This window comes from Salvelinus alpinus, chromosome 5, assembly GCF_045679555.1.
Source record: "Salvelinus alpinus chromosome 5, SLU_Salpinus.1, whole genome shotgun sequence".
NCBI classification, from domain to species: Eukaryota; Metazoa; Chordata; class Actinopteri; order Salmoniformes; family Salmonidae; genus Salvelinus; species Salvelinus alpinus.
Genome location: NC_092090.1, coordinates 97078802 through 97099098, shown reverse-complemented (window position 1 = coordinate 97099098; position 20297 = coordinate 97078802). Strand labels below are relative to the sequence as shown.

The 20297-nt window shown below is 44.5% G+C and overlaps 1 protein-coding gene across 1 annotated transcript in view; it reads right to left on the bottom strand.

Moving 5' to 3' along the window:
- LOC139575377 (extracellular matrix organizing protein FRAS1-like) overlaps positions 1-20297 on the bottom strand; it is a 370048-nt gene that overhangs the window by 230766 nt on the left and 118985 nt on the right. The window contains exons 3-4 of the mRNA XM_071400291.1: positions 8243-8353; positions 1435-1527 (exon numbers count right to left, since the gene is read on the bottom strand). Of these exons, the coding sequence (XP_071256392.1) occupies positions 1435-1527; positions 8243-8353 (204 nt within the window). The remainder of the gene's footprint in view (positions 1-1434; positions 1528-8242; positions 8354-20297) is intronic.

Genomic DNA, 20297 nt, shown 5'->3' with positions numbered 1-20297 from the left:
GAGGAGAGGAGCGGGACAGAGGTAGAGGAGAGGATAAGAGAGGGAAGAGAGAGGAGGAGGACGGAGGTAGAGAGGAGAGGAGCGGGACAGAGGTAGAGGAGAGGATAAGAGAGGGAAGAGAGAGGAGGAGGATGGAGGTAGAGGAGAGGAGAGGATAAGAGAGAGGAGGGGGACAGAGGTAGAGGAGAGGAGAGGAGAGGAGAGGAGAGGAGAGGAGAGGAGAGGAGAGGAGAGGAGAGGAGAGGAGAGGAGAGGGAAGAGAGAGGAGGGGGATGGAGAAAGAGAGAGGCTAAGAGAGGGAAGAGAGAGGAGGGGGACAGAGGTAGAGGAGAGGATAAGAGAGAGGAGAGGGACAGAGGTAGAATAGAGGACAAGAGAGGGAAGAGAGAGGAGGGGGACAGAGGTAGAAGAGATGATAAGAGAAGGAAGAGAGAGGAGGAGGACGGAGGTAGAGAGGAGAGGAGCGGGACAGAGGTAGAGGAGAGGATAAGAGAGGGAAGAGAGAGGAGGAGGATGGAGGTAGAGGAGAGGAGAGGATAAGAGAGAGGAGGGGGACAGAGGTAGAGGAGAGGAGAGGAGAGGAGAGGAGATGAGAGGAGAGGAGAGGAGAGGAGAGGAGAGGAGAGGAGAGGAGAGGAGAGGAGAGGGAAGAGAGAGGAGGGGGATGGAGAAAGAGAGAGGCTAAGAGAGGGAAGAGAGAGGAGGGGGACAGAGGTAGAGGAGAGGATAAGAGAGAGGAGGGGGGCAGAGGTAGAGGAGAGGATAAGAGAGGGAAGAGAGAGGAGGGGGACAGAGGTAGAAGAGATGATAAGAGAAGGAAGAGAGAGGAGGAGGACGGAGGTAGAGGAGAGGATAAGAGAGGGAAGAGAGAGGAGGGGGATGGAGGTAGAGGAGAGGAGGGGGACGGAGGTAGAGGAGAGGATAAGAGAGAGGAGGAGGACAGAGGAAGAGGAGAGGATAAGAGAAGGAAGAGAGAGGAGGGGGATGGAGGTAGAGGAGAGGAGGGGGACGGAGGTAGAGGAGAGGAGGGGGATGAGGAAGAGGAGAGGATAAGAGAGAGGAGGGGGACGGAGGTAGAGGAGAGGAGGGGGAGGAGGATGAGAGGAGGGGAGAGAGAGGAGAGGGACAGAGGTAGAGGATAAGAGAGGGAAGAGAGAGGAGGGGGACAGAGGAAGAGGAGAGGAGGAGGACAGAGGTAGAGGAGAGGAGGGGAGGATAAGAGAGAGGAGGGGGACAGAGGAAGATGAGAGGATAAGAGAGGGAAGAGAGGGGAGAGGGACGGAGGTAGAGGAGAGGAGGGGGACAGAGGAAGAGGAGAGGAGGGGGAGGATGAGAAGAGGAGAGGAGGGGGAGGAGGAGAAGAGGAGGATAAAAGGAGGGGAGACGGCAGATCTTTTCTCTGATCCTTCACAGCGTTACGTGTCATTGACTGACCCCATAAACAGCTTCATCATGCTGACAAGAGCCCTGGGAGGAGGACAGGCACTCTGGACAACACTGGTTAGGAGGAATCCTCAACCGCTCTCCCTGTATAGAGAGACAGAGGGAATACAGTATCCGTGAGTCTGATAATGCTGATAATGCTGAGTCTGATAATGTAAGAGGAAGCCATACAATTAAAACAAACACATATTTACTTTTCTTTTCTTACTGACGTTGCTGCTTCGTTGGAAGAAGTTGTCCTTACTATGACTGAGATATGTGGTTGTCTTACCTACAGCGGCTACTGTAGTCTGCCTTAGATAAATCGCCTTAGATAAATCGCCGGAGATAAATCGTCTGCTAAATTACTCATATGTCTGACGTAACACTGGGTGTTGTAGAGAAAGGTCAGCCTGTACACAGTATGCTGCTCTCCCATCTGCATCCCACTATCCACCTATACCATGCTGCTCTCCCATCTGCATCCCACTATCCACCTATACCATCCACCTATACCATGCTGCTCTCCCATCTGCATCCCACTATCCACCTATACCATGCTGCTCTCCCATCCACCTATACTATCCACCTATACCATGCTGCTCTCCCATCTGCATCCCACTATCCACCTATACCATGCTGCTCTCCCATCTGCATCCCACTATCCACCTATACCATGCTGCTCTCCAATCTGCAACCCACTATCAACCTATACCATGCACCTATACCATGCACCTATACCATGCTGCTCTCCCATCTGCATCCACACCATCCATCGATACCATCCACCTATACCATGCATCTATACCATCCATCTATACCATCCATCTATACCATCCATCTATACCATCCACCTATACCATCCATCCACACCATGCATCTATACCATCCACCTATACCATCCACCTATACCATCCACCTATACCATCCACCTATACCATCCACCTATACCATCCATCTATACCATCCATCTATACCATGCATCACACTATCCACCTATACCATCCACCTATACCATCCACCTATAACATCCACCTATACCATGCATCACACTATCCACCTATACCATCCACCTATAACATCCACCTATACCATGCATCTATACCATGCATCTATACCATGTATCACACTATCCACCTATACCATCCACCTATACCATGCACCTATACCATCCACCTATACCATCCATCTATACCATCCATCTATACCATCCACCTATACCATGCATCTATACCATCCACCTATACCATGCATCACACTATCCACCTATACCATCCACCTATACCATCCACCTATACCATGCATCTATACCATCCACCTATACCATCCACCTATACCATCCACCTATACCATCCACCTATACCATCCACCTATACCATGCATCTATACCATCCACCTATACCATCCACCTATACCATCCACCTATACCATCCACCTATACCATCCACCTATACCATCCACCTATACCATCCACCTATACCATGCATCACACTATCCACCTATACCATCCACCTATACCATCCACCTATACCATCCACCTATACCATGCATCTATAACATGCATCACACTATCCACCTATACCATCCATCTATACCATCCATCTATACCATGCATCACACTATCCACCTATACCATCCATCTATACCATCCATCCACACCATGCATCCACAACATCCACCTATACCATCCACCTATACCATCCACCTATACCATCCATCTATACCATCCACCTATAACATCCATCCACACCATCCATCTATACCATCCATCCACACCATTCATCAATACCATCCACCTATACCATGCATCTATACCATGCATCACACTATCCACCTATACCATCCACCTATACCATCCACCTATACCATGCACCTATACCATCCATCTATACCATGCATCACACTATCCACCTATACCATCCACCTATACCATCCACCTATACCATGCACCTATACCATCCATCTATACCATGCATCACACTATCCACCTATACCATCCACCTATACCATCCACCTATACCATGCATCTATACCATGCATCACACTATCCACCTATACCATCCACCTATACCATCCACCTATACCATCCATCCACACCATCCATCCACACCATCCATCCACACCATCCATCTATACCATCCATCCACACCATCCATCCACACCATCCATCTATACCATCCACCTATAACATCCATCCACACCATCCATCTATACCATCCACACCATCCACCTATACCATCCATCCACACCATCCACCTATACCATCCATCCACACCATCCATCTATACCATCCATCTATACCATCCATCTATACCATCCATCCACACCATCCATCTATACCATCCATCTATACCATCCATCCACACCATCCATCCACACCATCCATCCACACCATCCATCTATACCATCCATCCACACCATCCATCTATACCATCCATCTATACCATCCATCTATACCATCCATCCACACCATCCATCTATACCATCCATCTATACCATCCACCTATACCATCCATCCACACCATCCACACCATCCATCTATACCATTCATCTATACCATCCATCTATACCATGCATCCATACCATCCATCTATACCATCCATCCACACCATCCATCCACACCATCCATCCACACCATCCATCCACACCATCCATCTACACCATCCATCTATACCATCCATCCACACCATCCATCTATACCATCCATCTATACCATCCATCTATACCATCCATCCAGACCATCCATCTATACCATCCATCTATACCATCCATCCACAACATCCATCCACACCATCCATCTATACCATCCATCCACACCATCCATCTATACCATCCATCTATACCATCCATCTATACCATCCATCCACACCATCCATCCACAACATCCATCCACACCATCCATCCACACCATCCATCCACACCATCCATCTATACCATCCACCTATACCATCCATCCACACCATCCATCCACACCATCCATCCACACCATGCATCCATACCATCCATCTATACCATCCATCCACACCATCCATCTATACCATCCATCTATACCATCCATCTATACCATCCATCCACAACATCCATCCACACCATCCACCGATACCATCCATCTATACCATCCATCCACACCATCCATCCACACCATCCATCTATACCATCCATCTATACCATCCATCCACACCATCCATCCACACCATCCACCTATACCATCCATCCACACCATCCATCCACACCATCCATCTATACCATCCATCCACACCATCCATCCACACCATCCATCCACACCATCCATCCACACCATCCATCTATACCATCCATCTATACCATCCATCCACAACATCCATCCACACCATCCATCCACACCATCCATCTATACCATCCATCTATACCATCCATCCACACCATCCATCCACACCATCCATCCACACCATCCATCCACACCATCCATCTATACCATCCATCCACACCATCCATCCACACCATCCATCCACACCATCCATCCACACCATCCATCTATACCAGCCATCCACACCATCCATCCACAACATCCATCCACACCATCCACCTATACCATCCATCCACACCATCCATCCACACCATCCACCTATACCATCCATCTATACCATCCATCCACACCATGCATCTATACCATCCATCTATACCATCCATCCACACCATCCATCTATACCATCCATCTATACCATCCATCCACACCATCCATCTATACCATCCATCTATACCATCCATCTATACCATTCATCCACACCATCCATCCACAACATCCATCCACACCATCCACCTATACCATCCATCCACACCATCCATCTACACCATCCATCTATACCATCCATCCACACCATCCATCTATACCATCCATCTATACCATCCATCTATACCATCCATCCACACCATCCATCTATACCATCCATCCACAACATCCATCCACACCATCCATCTATACCATCCATCCACACCATCCATCTATACCATCCATCTATACCATCCATCTATACCATCCATCTATACCATCCATCTATACCATCCATCCACACCATCCATCCACAACATCCATCCACACCATCCATCCACACCATCCATCCACACCATCCATCTATACCATCCACCTATACCATCCATCCACACCATCCATCCACACCATCCATCCACACCATGCATCCATACCATCCATCTATACCATCCATCCACACCATCCATCTATACCATCCATCTATACCATCCATCTATACCATCCATCCACAACATCCATCCACACCATCCACCTATACCATCCATCTATACCATCCATCTATACCATCCATCCACAACATCCATCCACACCATCCACCTATACCATCCATCTATACCATCCATCCACACCATCCATCCACACCATCCATCTATACCATCCATCTATACCATCCATCCACACCATCCATCCACAACATCCATCCACACCATCCACCTATACCATCCATCCACACCATCCATCCACACCATCCATCTATACCATCCATCCACACCATCCATCCACACCATCCATCTATACCATCCATCCACAACATCCATCCACACCATCCACCTATACCATCCATCCACACCATCCATCCACACCATCCATCCACACCATCCATCCACACCATCCATCCACACCATCCATCTATACCATCCATCCACAACATCCATCCACACCATCCATCCACACCATCCATCTATCCATCCATCCATCCATCCACACCATCCATCCACACCATCCATCCACACCATCCATCCACACCATCCATCTATACCATCCATCCACACCATCCATCCACACCATCCATCCACACCATCCATCTATACCATCCATCCACACCATCCATCAACAACATCCATCCACACCATCCACCTATACCATCCATCCACACATCCATCCACACCATCCACCTATACCATCCATCTATACCATCCATCCACACCATGCATCTATACCATCCATCTATACCATCCATCCACACCATCCATCTATACCATCCATCTATACCATCCATCCACACCATCCATCTATACCATCCATCTATACCATCCATCTATACCATTCATCCACACCATCCATCCACAACATCCATCCACACCATCCACCTATACCATCCATCCACACCATCCATCCACACCATCCACCTATACCATCCATCTATACCATCCATCCACAACATGCATCTATACCATCCATCTATACCATCCATCCACACCATCCATCCACACCATCCATCCACACCATCCATCCACACCATCCATCTATACCATCCATCTATACCATCCATCCACACCATCCATCCACACCATCCATCCACACCATCCATCCACACCATCCATCTATACCATCCATCTATACCATCCATCCACACCATCCATCCACACCATCCATCCACACCATCCATCCACACCATCCATCCATACCATCCATCTATACCATCCATCTATACCATCCATCCACACCATCCATCCATACCATCCATCTATACCATCCATCTACACCATCCATCTATACCATCCATCTATACCATCCATCCACACCATCCATCCACACCATCCATCCACACCATCCATCTATACCATCCATCTATACCATCCATCTACACCATCCATCTACACCATCCATACCATCCATCTACACCATCCATCTATACCATCCATCCACACCATCCATCCACACCATCCATCCACACCATCCATCCACACCATCCATCCACACCATCCATCCACACCATCCATCTATACCATCCATCTATACCATCCATCCACAACATCCATCCACACCATCCATCCACACCATCCATCTATACCATCCATCCACACCATCCATCCACACCATCCATCCATACCATGAATCCACACCATCCATCCACACCATCCATCCACACCATCCATCCACACCATCCATCCACACCATCCATCCACACCATCCATCTATACCATCCATCTATACCATCCATCCACAACATCCATCCACACCATCCATCCACACCATCCATCTATACCATCCATCCACACCATCCACCTACACCATCCATCCATACCATGAATCCACACCATCCATCCACACCATCCATCCACACCATCCATCCACACCATCCATCCACACCATCCATCTATACCATCCATCCACACCATCCATCCACACCATCCATCCACACCATCCATCTATACCATCCATCTATACCATCCATCCACACCATCCATCCACACCATCCATCCACACCATCCATCTATACCATCCATCTATACCATCCATCTATACCATCCATCCACACCATCCATCCACACCATCCATCCACACCATCCATCCATACCATCCATCCATCTATACCATCCATCTATACCATCCATCTATACCATCCATCTATACCATATAAGAGAGTCCCTCCCTCCCTCATCCATCCATCTCTCCCTCCCTCCCTCCCTCATCCATCCATCCCTCTCTCCCTCCCTCCCTCCCTCCCTCCCTCCCATCATCCTTCCTTCCTTCCCTCCCTCCCTCCCTCCCTCCTTCCCACCATCCTTCCTCCCTCCCTCCCTCCCTCCCTCCCTCCCTCCCTCCTTCCCACCATCCTTCCTCCCTCCTTCCCTCCCTCCCTCCCTCCCATCATCCTTCCTTCCTTCCCTCCCTCCCACCATCCCTCCCTCCCTCCCTCCCTCCCTTCCTCCCTCCCTTCCTCCCTCCCTCCCTCCCTCCCTCCCTCCCACCATCCTTCCTCCCTCCCTCCCTCCCTCCCTCCCTCCCTCCCTCCCTCCCTCCCACCATCCTTCATCCCTCCCTCCCTCCCTCCCACTGTTATCTTACCCTCTGGTAGTCACAGTGTGGGTTGAGGCAGGTAGCAAGTTGACAGACCGTGATGAGGTCACTGAAGCATTGACACTCCCGACAGGAATCTGGTCTCCACGAGGTGTTGTTCTGCGGACACAAACAACAAACTTCCTGACTTCCAGGTCCAACAGGAAACGTGGGTCATATTTCCTGTGTAAAAGCCACTATTCCAAGCGAGACTTTTTAAACAAATACAGTAGCAGTTGGTTAAAATAAACAGCAAGTCTTGGGTTGAATTATATTTATATTTTATATATTTATATATATATTATATGTCACAATATACAACAAAAATGCTAATCTTTCCTTTGGCCTTCCTGTGGGTTTTACCATTTGCGTACAACAGTGATTGAAACAGGCTACTAATGTACCGTACACACATCTGCCGTCAGACACTTCTTACTCGTGTCTTTATCTTGGTCCAACAACAACAACAACAACAACATACTCAGTCTGCTATGCGTATTATTGACAGCCCTAAACAGTCCTGAACTAGTACAGATAAAGGAGGATGTTGCAAACTAAAGAGGCTGAGGAGCCCTTTGACAAAGCAGAGTGGTTGGACAATCTGTGTAGCCTCGCAACTGTATATAACCTCTCTACTGTATATAACCTCTCTACTGTATATAACCTCTCTACTGTATATAGCCTCCCTACTGTATATAGCATATCTACTGTATATAGCATATCTACTGTATATAGCCTCTCTACTGTATATAACCTCTCTACTGTATATAGCATCTCTACTGTATATAACCTCTCTACTGTATATAACCTCTCTACTGTATATAGCATCTCTACTGTATATAGCCTCTACTGTATATAGCCTCCCTACTGAATATAGCCTCTCTACTCAATATAGCCTCTCTACTGTATATAACCTCTCTACTGTATATAACCTCTCTACTGTATATAGCCTCTCTACTGTATATAACCTCTCTACTGTATATAGCCTCTCTACTGTATATAGCCTCTCTACTGTATATACCCTCTCTACTGTATATAGCCTCTCTACTGTATGTAGCCTCTCTACTGTATGTAGCCTCTCTACTGTATGTAGCCTCTCTACTGTATATAGCCTCTCTACTGTATATAGCCTCTCTACTGTATGTAGCCTCTCTACTGTATATAGCCTCTCTACTGTATATAGCTTCTCTACTGTATATAGCCTCTCTACTGTTATAGCCTCTCTACTGTATATAGCCTCTCTACTGTATATAGCTTCTCTACTGTATATAGCCTCTCTACTGTTATAGCCTCGCTACTGTATATAGTCTCTCTACTGTATATAGCCTCTCTACTGTATATAGCCTCTCTACTGTTATAGCCTCGCTACTGTATATAGTCTCTCTACTGTATATAGCCTCTCTACTGTATATAGCCTCTCTACTGTATATAGTCTCTCTACTGTATATAGCCTCTCTACTGTTATAGCCTCTCTACTGTATATAGCCTCTCTACTGTATATAGCTTCTCTACTGTATATAGCCTCTCTACTGTTATAGCCTCGCTACTGTATATAGTCTCTCTACTGTATATAGCCTCTCTACTGTATATAGCCTCTCTACTGTATATAGCCTCTCTACTGTATGTAGCCTCTCTACTGTATATAGCCTCTCTACTGTATGTAGCCTCGCTACTGTATATAAGTTCTCTACTGTATATACCCTCTCTACTGTATGTAGCCTCTCTACTGTATATAGCCTCTCTACTGTATATAGCCTTTCTACTGTATAGAGCCTCTCTACTGTATAGAGCCTCTCTACTGTATATAACCTCTCTACTGTATATAGCCTCGCTACTGTATATAGCCTCTCTACTGTATATAGCCTCTCTACTGTATATAGCCTCTCTACTGTATATAGCCTCGCTACTGTATATAACCACTCTACTGTATATAGCCTCTCTACTGTATATAGCCTCTCTACTGTATATAGCCTCTCTACTGTATATAGCCTCTCTACTGTATGTAGCCTCTCTACTGTATATAGCCTCTCTACTGTATGTAGCCACTCTACTGTATATAGCCTCTCTACTGTATATACCCTCTCTACTGTATGTAGCCTCTCTACTATATATACCCTCTCTACTGTATATAACCTCTCTACTGTATATAGCCACTATACTGTATATACCCTCTCTACTGTATGTAGCCTCTCTACTGTATATAGCCACTCTACTGTATATAGCCTCTCTACTGTATATAGCCTCTCTACTGTATGTAGCCTCTCTACTGTATATAGCCTCTCTACTGTATGTAGCCTCGCTACTGTATATAAGCTCTCTACTGTATATACCCTCTCTACTGTATGTAGCCTCTCTACTGTATATAGCCACTCTACTGTATATAGCCTCTCTACTGTATATAGCCTCTCTACTGTATGTAGCCTCTCTACTGTATGTAGCCTCTCTACTGTATATACCCTCTCTACTGTATGTAGCCTCTCTACTGTATATAGCCTCTCTACTGTATATAGCCTCTCTACTGTATATAGCCTCTCTACTGTATATAGCCTCTCTATTGTATATAACCTCTCTACTGTATATACCCTCTCTACTGTATGTAGCCTCTCTACTGTATATAGCCACTCTACTGTATATAGCCTCTCTACTGTATATAGCCTCTCTACTGTATGTAGCCTCGCTACTGTATATAAGCTCTCTACTGTATATAACCTCTCTACTGTATATAACCTCTCTACTGTATATAGCCTCCCTACTGTATATAGCATATCTACTGTATATAGCATATCTACTGTATATAGCCTCTCTACTGTATATAACCTCTCTACTGTATATAGCATCTCTACTGTATATAACCTCTCTACTGTATATAACCTCTCTACTGTATATAGCATCTCTACTGTATATAGCCTCTACTGTATATAGCCTCCCTACTCAATATAGCCTCTCTACTGTATATAACCTCTCTACTGTATATAACCTCTCTACTGTATATAGCCTCTCTACTGTATATAACCTCTCTACTGTATATAGCCTCTCTACTGTATATAGCCTCTCTACTGTATATACCCTCTCTACTGTATATAGCCTCTCTACTGTATGTAGCCTCTCTACTGTATGTAGCCTCTCTACTGTATGTAGCCTCTCTACTGTATATAGCCTCTCTACTGTATGTAGCCTCTCTACTGTATATAGCCTCTCTACTGTATATAGCTTCTCTACTGTATATAGCCTCTCTACTGTTATAGCCTCTCTACTGTATATAGCCTCTCTACTGTATATAGCTTCTCTACTGTATATAGCCTCTCTACTGTTATAGCCTCGCTACTGTATATAGTCTCTCTACTGTATATAGCCTCTCTACTGTATATAGCCTCTCTACTGTTATAGCCTCGCTACTGTATATAGTCTCTCTACTGTATATAGCCTCTCTACTGTATATAGCCTCTCTACTGTATATAGTCTCTCTACTGTATATAGCCTCTCTACTGTTATAGCCTCTCTACTGTATATAGCCTCTCTACTGTATATAGCTTCTCTACTGTATATAGCCTCTCTACTGTTATAGCCTCGCTACTGTATATAGTCTCTCTACTGTATATAGCCTCTCTACTGTATATAGCCTCTCTACTGTATATAGCCTCTCTACTGTATGTAGCCTCTCTACTGTATATAGCCTCTCTACTGTATGTAGCCTCGCTACTGTATATAAGCTCTCTACTGTATATACCCTCTCTACTGTATGTAGCCTCTCTACTGTATATAGCCTCTCTACTGTATATAGCCTCTCTACTGTATAGAGCCTCTCTACTGTATAGAGCCTCTCTACTGTATATAACCTCTCTACTGTATATAGCCTCGCTACTGTATATAGCCTCTCTACTGTATATAGCCTCTCTACTGTATATAGCCTCTCTACTGTATGTAGCCTCTCTACTGTATGTAGCCTCTCTACTGTATATACCCTCTCTACTGTATGTAGCCTCTCTACTGTATATAGCCTCTCTACTGTATATAGCCTCTCTACTGTATATAGCCTCTCTACTGTATATAGCCTCTCTATTGTATATAACCTCTCTACTGTATATACCCTCTCTACTGTATGTAGCCTCTCTACTGTATATAGCCACTCTACTGTATATAGCCTCTCTACTGTATATAGCCTCTCTACTGTATGTAGCCTCGCTACTGTATATAAGCTCTCTACTGTATATAACCTCTCTACTGTATATAACCTCTCTACTGTATATAGCCTCCCTACTGTATATAGCATATCTACTGTATATAGCATATCTACTGTATATAGCCTCTCTACTGTATATAACCTCTCTACTGTATATAGCATCTCTACTGTATATAACCTCTCTACTGTATATAACCTCTCTACTGTATATAGCATCTCTACTGTATATAGCCTCTACTGTATATAGCCTCCCTACTGAATATAGCCTCTCTACTCAATATAGCCTCTCTACTGTATATAACCTCTCTACTGTATATAACCTCTCTACTGTATATAGCCTCTCTACTGTATATAACCTCTCTACTGTATATAGCCTCTCTACTGTATATAGCCTCTCTACTGTATATACCCTCTCTACTGTATATAGCCTCTCTACTGTATGTAGCCTCTCTACTGTATGTAGCCTCTCTACTGTATGTAGCCTCTCTACTGTATATAGCCTATCTACTGTATATAGCCTCTCTACTGTATGTAGCCTCTCTACTGTATATAGCCTCTCTACTGTATATAGCTTCTCTACTGTATATAGCCTCTCTACTGTTATAGCCTCTCTACTGTATATAGCCTCTCTACTGTATATAGCTTCTCTACTGTATATAGCCTCTCTACTGTTATAGCCTCGCTACTGTATATAGTCTCTCTACTGTATATAGCCTCTCTACTGTATATAGCCTCTCTACTGTTATAGCCTCGCTACTGTATATAGTCTCTCTACTGTATATAGCCTCTCTACTGTATATAGCCTCTCTACTGTATATAGTCTTTCTACTGTATATAGCCTCTCTACTGTTATAGCCTCTCTACTGTATATAGCCTCTCTACTGTATATAGCTTCTCTACTGTATATAGCCTCTCTACTGTTATAGCCTCGCTACTGTATATAGTCTCTCTACTGTATATAGCCTCTCTACTGTATATAGCCTCTCTACTGTATATAGCCTCTCTACTGTATGTAGCCTCTCTACTGTATATAGCCTCTCTGCTGTATGTAGCCTCGCTACTGTATATAAGCTCTCTACTGTATATACCCTCTCTACTGTATGTAGCCTCTCTACTGTATATAGCCTCTCTACTGTATATAGCCTCTCTACTGTATAGAGCCTCTCTACTGTATAGAGCCTCTCTACTGTATATAACCTCTCTACTGTATATAGCCTCGCTACTGTATATAGCCTCTCTACTGTATATAGCCTCTCTACTGTATATAGCCTCTCTACTGTATATAGCCTCGCTACTGTATATAACCACTCTACTGTATATAGCCTCTCTACTGTATATAGCCTCTCTACTGTATATAGCCTCTCTACTGTATATAGCCTCTCTACTGTATGTAGCCTCTCTACTGTATATAGCCTCTCTACTGTATGTAGCCACTCTACTGTATATAGCCTCTCTACTGTATATACCCTCTCTACTGTATGTAGCCTCTCTACTATATATACCCTCTCTACTGTATATAACCTCTCTACTGTATATAGCCACTATACTGTATATACCCTCTCTACTGTATGTAGCCTCTCTACTGTATATAGCCACTCTACTGTATATAGCCTCTCTACTGTATATAGCCTCTCTACTGTATGTAGCCTCTCTACTGTATATAGCCTCTCTACTGTATGTAGCCTCGCTACTGTATATAAGCTCTCTACTGTATATACCCTCTCTACTGTATGTAGCCTCTCTACTGTATATAGCCACTCTACTGTATATAGCCTCTCTACTGTATATAGCCTCTCTACTGTATGTAGCCTCTCTACTGTATGTAGCCTCTCTACTGTATATACCCTCTCTACTGTATGTAGCCTCTCTACTGTATATAGCCTCTCTACTGTATATAGCCTCTCTACTGTATATAGCCTCTCTACTGTATATAGCCTCTCTATTGTATATAACCTCTCTACTGTATATACCCTCTCTACTGTATGTAGCCTCTCTACTGTATATAGCCACTCTACTGTATATAGCCTCTCTACTGTATATAGCCTCTCTACTGTATGTAGCCTCGCTACTGTATATAAGCTCTCTACTGTATATAACCTCTACTGTGTATAGCCTCTCTACTGTATTAAGCCTCTCTACTGTATATAGCCTCTCTACTGTATATAGCCTCTCTACTGTATGTAGCCTCTCTACTGTATGTAGCCTCTCTACTGTATATAGCCTCTCTACTGTATATAACCTCTCTACTGTGTATAGCCTCTCTACTGTATATAGCCTCTCTACTGTATATAGCCTCTCTACTGTATATAGCCTCTACTGTATATAGCCTCTCTACTGTGTATAGCCTCTCTACTGTATGTAGCCTCTCTACTGTATATAGCCTCTCTACTGTATTAAGCCTCTCTACTGTATATATCCTCTCTACTGTATATAGCCTCTACTGTATATAGCCTCTCTACTGTATATAGCCTCTCTACTGTATGTAGCCTCTCTACTGTATATAGCCTCTCTACTGTTATAGCCTCTCTACTGTATATAGCCTCTCTACTGTATATAGCCTCTCTACTGTATATAGCCTCTCTAGTGTATATAGCCTCACTACTGTATGTAGCCTCTCTACTGTTATAGCCTCACTACTGTATATAGCCTCTCTACTGTATATAGCCTCTCTACTGTATATAGCCTCACTACTGTATATAGCCTCACTACTGTATATAGCCTCTCTACTGTATGTAGCCTCTCTACTGTATTAAGCCTCTCTACTGTATATAGTCTCTCTACTGTATATAGCCTCACTACTGTATGTAGCCTCTCTACTGTATGTAGCCTCTCTACTGTATGTAGCCTCTCTACTGTATTAAGCCTCTCTACTGTATATAGTCTCTCTACTGTATATAGCCTCACTACTGTATGTAGCCTCTCTACTGTATGTAGCCTCTCTACTGTATTAAGCCTCTCTACTGTATATAGCCTCTCTACTGTATATAGCCTCACTACTGTATGTAGCCTCTCTACTGTATGTAGCCTCTCTACTGTATTAAGCCTCTCTACTGTATATAGTCTCTCTACTGTATATAGCCTCTCTACTGTATATAGCCTCTCTACTGTATATAGTCTCTCTACTGTATATAGCCTCTCTACTGTATGTAGCCTCTCTACTGTATATAGTCTCTCTACTGTATATAGCCTCTCTACTGTATATAGCCTCACTACTGTATATAACCTCTCTACTGTATATAGCCTCGCTACTGTTTTTCACTGTCTTTTTACTGTTGATTCAGGTAGTAATACACACAGCTAGTAATACACACACAGTCAGTAATACACACACAGGTAGTAATACTAGTTAGTAATATACTGTATAATATGCCATTAGGTGTGCGTCAGAAAGAGAGAGAGACAACCCCCCCAACACATCCTCTTGTTCTTGCTATAGACCAGTCTACCAGACACTAACCAGTCTACCAGACACTAACCAGTCTACCAGACACTGACCAGTCTACCAGACACTGACCAGTCTACCAGACACTAACCAGTCTACCAGACACTGACCAGTCTACCAGACACTAACCAGTCTACCAGACACTAACCAGTCTACCAGACACTAACCAGTCTACCAGATACTGACCAGTCTACCAGACACTGACCAGTCTACCAGATACTGACCAGTCTACCAGACACTGACCAGTCTACCAGATACTGACCAGTCTACCAGATACTGACCAGTCTACCAGACACTGACCAGTCTACCAGACACTGACCAGTCTACCAGACACTGACCAGTCTACCAGACACTGACCAGTCTACCAGACACTGACCAGTCTACCAGATACTGACCAGTCTACCAGACACTGACCAGTCTACCAGATACTGACCAGTCTACCAGACACTGACCAGTCTACCAGATACTGACCAGTCTACCAGACATTAACCAGTCTACCAGACACTGACCAGTCTACCAGATACTGAACAGTCTACCAGATACCGACCAGTCTACCAGATACTGACCAGTCTACCAGATACTGACCAGTCAACCAGATACTGACCAGTCTACCAGACATCAACCAGTCTACTGGACACTGACCAGTCTACCAGACACTAACCAGTCTACCAGACACTGACCAGTCTACCAGACACTAACCAGTCTACCAGACACTAACCAGTCTACCAGACACTAACCAGTCTACCAGACACTAACCAGTCTACCAGACACTCACCAGTCTACCAGACACTCACCAGTCTACCAGACACTAACCAGTCTACCGGACACTGACCAGTCTACCAGACACTAACTAGTCTACCAGACACTTACCAGTCTACCAGATACTAACCAGTCTACCAGACACTAACCAGTCTACCAGACACTAACCAGTTTCCCAGACACTGACCAATCCACTAGACACTAACCAGTCTACCAGACACTAACCAGTCTACCAGACACTAACCAGTCTACCAGATACTGACCAGTCTACCAGACACTAACCAGTTTCCCAGAAACTGACCAGTCCACTAGACACTAACCAGTCTACCAGACACTAACCAGTCTACCAGACACTAACCAGTCTACCAGATACTGACCAGTCTACCAGACACTGACCAGTCTACCAGACACTGACCAGTCTACCAGACACTGACCAGTCTACCAGATACTGACCAGTCTACCAGACATTAACCAGTCTAGCAGACACTAACCAGTCTACCAGACACTAACCAGTCTAGCAGACACTAACCAGTCTACCAGACACTGACCAGTCTACCAGACACTAACCAGTCTAGCAGACACTAACCAGTCTACCAGACACTGACCAGTCTACCAGACACTGACCAGTCTACCAGACACTAACCAGTCTACCAGACACTGACCAGTCTACCAGATACTAACCAGTCTACCAGACACTAGCCAGTATACCAGACACTAACCAGTCTACCAGACACTAACCACTCTACCAGACATTAACCAGTCTACAAGACACTAACCAGTCTACCAGATACTGACCAGTCTACCAGACACTAACCAGTCTACCAGACACTGAACATTCTACCAGACATTGACCAGTCTACCAGATACTGACCAGTCTACCAGACACTGACCAGTCTATCAGATACTGACCAGTCTACCAGATACTGACCAGTCTACCAGACACTGACCAGTCTACCAGACACTGACCAGTCTACCAGATACTGAACAGTCTACCAGATACCGACCAGTCTACCAGACACTAGCCAGTCTACTAGACACTAACCAGTCTACCAGACACTAACCACTCTACCAGACACTAACCAGTCTACAAGACACTAACCAGTCTACCAGACACTGACCAGTCTACCAGATACTGAACAGTCTACCAGACACTAACCAGTCTACCAGACACTAACCAGTCTACCAGACACTGTACAGTCTACCAGACACTAACCAGTCTACCAGACACTAACCAGTCTACCAGACACTAACCAGTCTACCAGACATTAACCAGTCTACCAGACACTGACCAGTCTACCAGAAACGAAGCATTCTACCAGACACTGACCAGTCTACCAGACACTGACCAGTCTCCCAGACACTGACCAGTCTACCAGATACTGACCAGTCTACCAGACACTGACCAGTCTACCAGATACTGACCAGTCTACCAGACACTGACCAGTCTACCAGACATCAACCAGTCTACCAGATACTGACCAGTCTACCAGATACTGACCAGTCTACCAGATACTGACCAGTCTACCAGACACTGACCAGTCTACCAGATACTGACCAGTCTATCAGATACTGACCAGTCTACCAGACATTAACCAGTCTACCAGATACTGACCAGTCTACCAGATACTGACCAGTCTACCAGATACTGACCAGTCTACCAGACATTAACCATTCTACCAGATACTAACCAGTCTACCAGACACTGACCAGTCTATCAGATACTAACCAGTCCACCAGACACGGACCAGTCTACCAGACACTGACCAGTCTACCAGACACTAACCAGTCTACCAGACACTAACCAGTCTACCATACACTGACCAGTCTACCAGACACTAACCAGTCTACCAGACATTGACCAGTCTACCAGATACTAACCAGTCTACCAGACACTAACCAGTCTACCAGATACTGACTAGTGTACCAGATACTGACTAGTCTACCAGACACTGACCAGTCTACCAGACACTGACCAGTCTACCAGACACTGACCAGTCTACCAGACACTAACCAGTCTACCAGACACTAACCAGTCTACCAGACACTAACCAGTCTACCAGACGCTGACCAGTCTACCGGACACTAACTAGTCTACCAGACACTAACCAGTCTACCAGACATTAACCAGTCTACCAGACACTAACCAGTCTACCAGACACTAACCAGTCTACCAGACACTGACCAGTTTACCATACACTAACCAGTCTACCAGACACTGACCAGTCTACCAGACACTGACCAGTCTACCAGACACTGACGGTCTACCAGACACTAACCAGTCTACCAGAATCAGACGTATTGATCACTAGAAGAACAGAATACAGGTGAATCTGACGTATTGATCACTAGAAGAACAGAATACAGGTGAATCAGACGTATTGATCACTGGAAGAACAGAATACAGGTGAATCAGACGTATTGATCACTAGAAGAACAGAATACAGGTGAATCAGACGTATTGATCACTAGAAGAACAGAATACAGGTGAATCAGACGTATTGATCACTGGAAGAACAGAATACAGGTGAATCAGATGTGTTGATCACTAGAAGAACAGAATACAGGTGAATCAGACATATTGATCACTAGAAGAACAGAATACAGGTGAATCAGACGTATTGATCACTAGAAGTACAGAATACAGGTGAATCAGACGTATTGATCACTAGAAGTACAGAATACAGGTGAATCAGACGTATTGATCACTAGAAGAACAGAATACAGGTGAATCAGACGTATTGATCACTAGAAGTACAGAATACAGGTGAATCAGATGTATTCACCACGTACAACAGTCTGTCAAACAACAGTCTGTCTCTCTCCAATTAAATTCAAGGACTTTATTGGCAAGTGAAACATAATAGAAGATAAACAAAAGTGAAATAAACAATTAAAAATAATTAGCAGTAAACATTACACTCACAAACGTTCCAAAAGAATAAAGACATTTCAATTAAAGGTATTTCACCCAGTAGATATGGGAGTTTATCACACTGTGGTATTTCACCCAGTAGATATGGGAGTTTATCACACTGTGGTATTTCACCCAGTAGATATGGGAGTTTATCACACTGTGGTATTTCACCCAGTAGATATGGGAGTTTATCACACTGTGGTATTTCACCCAGTAGATATGGGAGGTTATCACACTGTGGTATTTCACCCAGTAGATATGGGAGGTTATCACACTGTGGTATTTCACCCAGTAGATATGGGAGGTTATCACACTGTGGTATTTCACCCAGTAGATATGGGAGGTTATCAAAATGGGATTTGTTTTCAAACTCTTTGTGGGTCTGTGTAATCTGAGGGAAATATGTTTCTCTAATCTGGTCATACATTTGGCAGGAGGTTAGGAAACTCAGTTTCCACCTCATAGTTTGGGCAGTGAGCACATATCCTGTCTTCTCTTGAGAACCAGGTCTGCCTACGGTGGCCTTTCGCAATAGAAAGGCTATGCTCACTGAGTCTGTACATAGTCAAAACTTTCATTAATTGTGGGTCAGTCACAGTGGTCAGGTATTCTGCCACTGTGTACTCTCTGTTTAGGGCCAAATAGCATTCTAGTTTGCTCTTTTTTTGTTATTAATTCTTTCCAATGTGTCAAGTAATTATCTTTTTGTTTTCTCATGATTTGGTTGGGTCTAATTGTGTCGCTGTCCTGGGGCTCTGTGGGGTCTCTT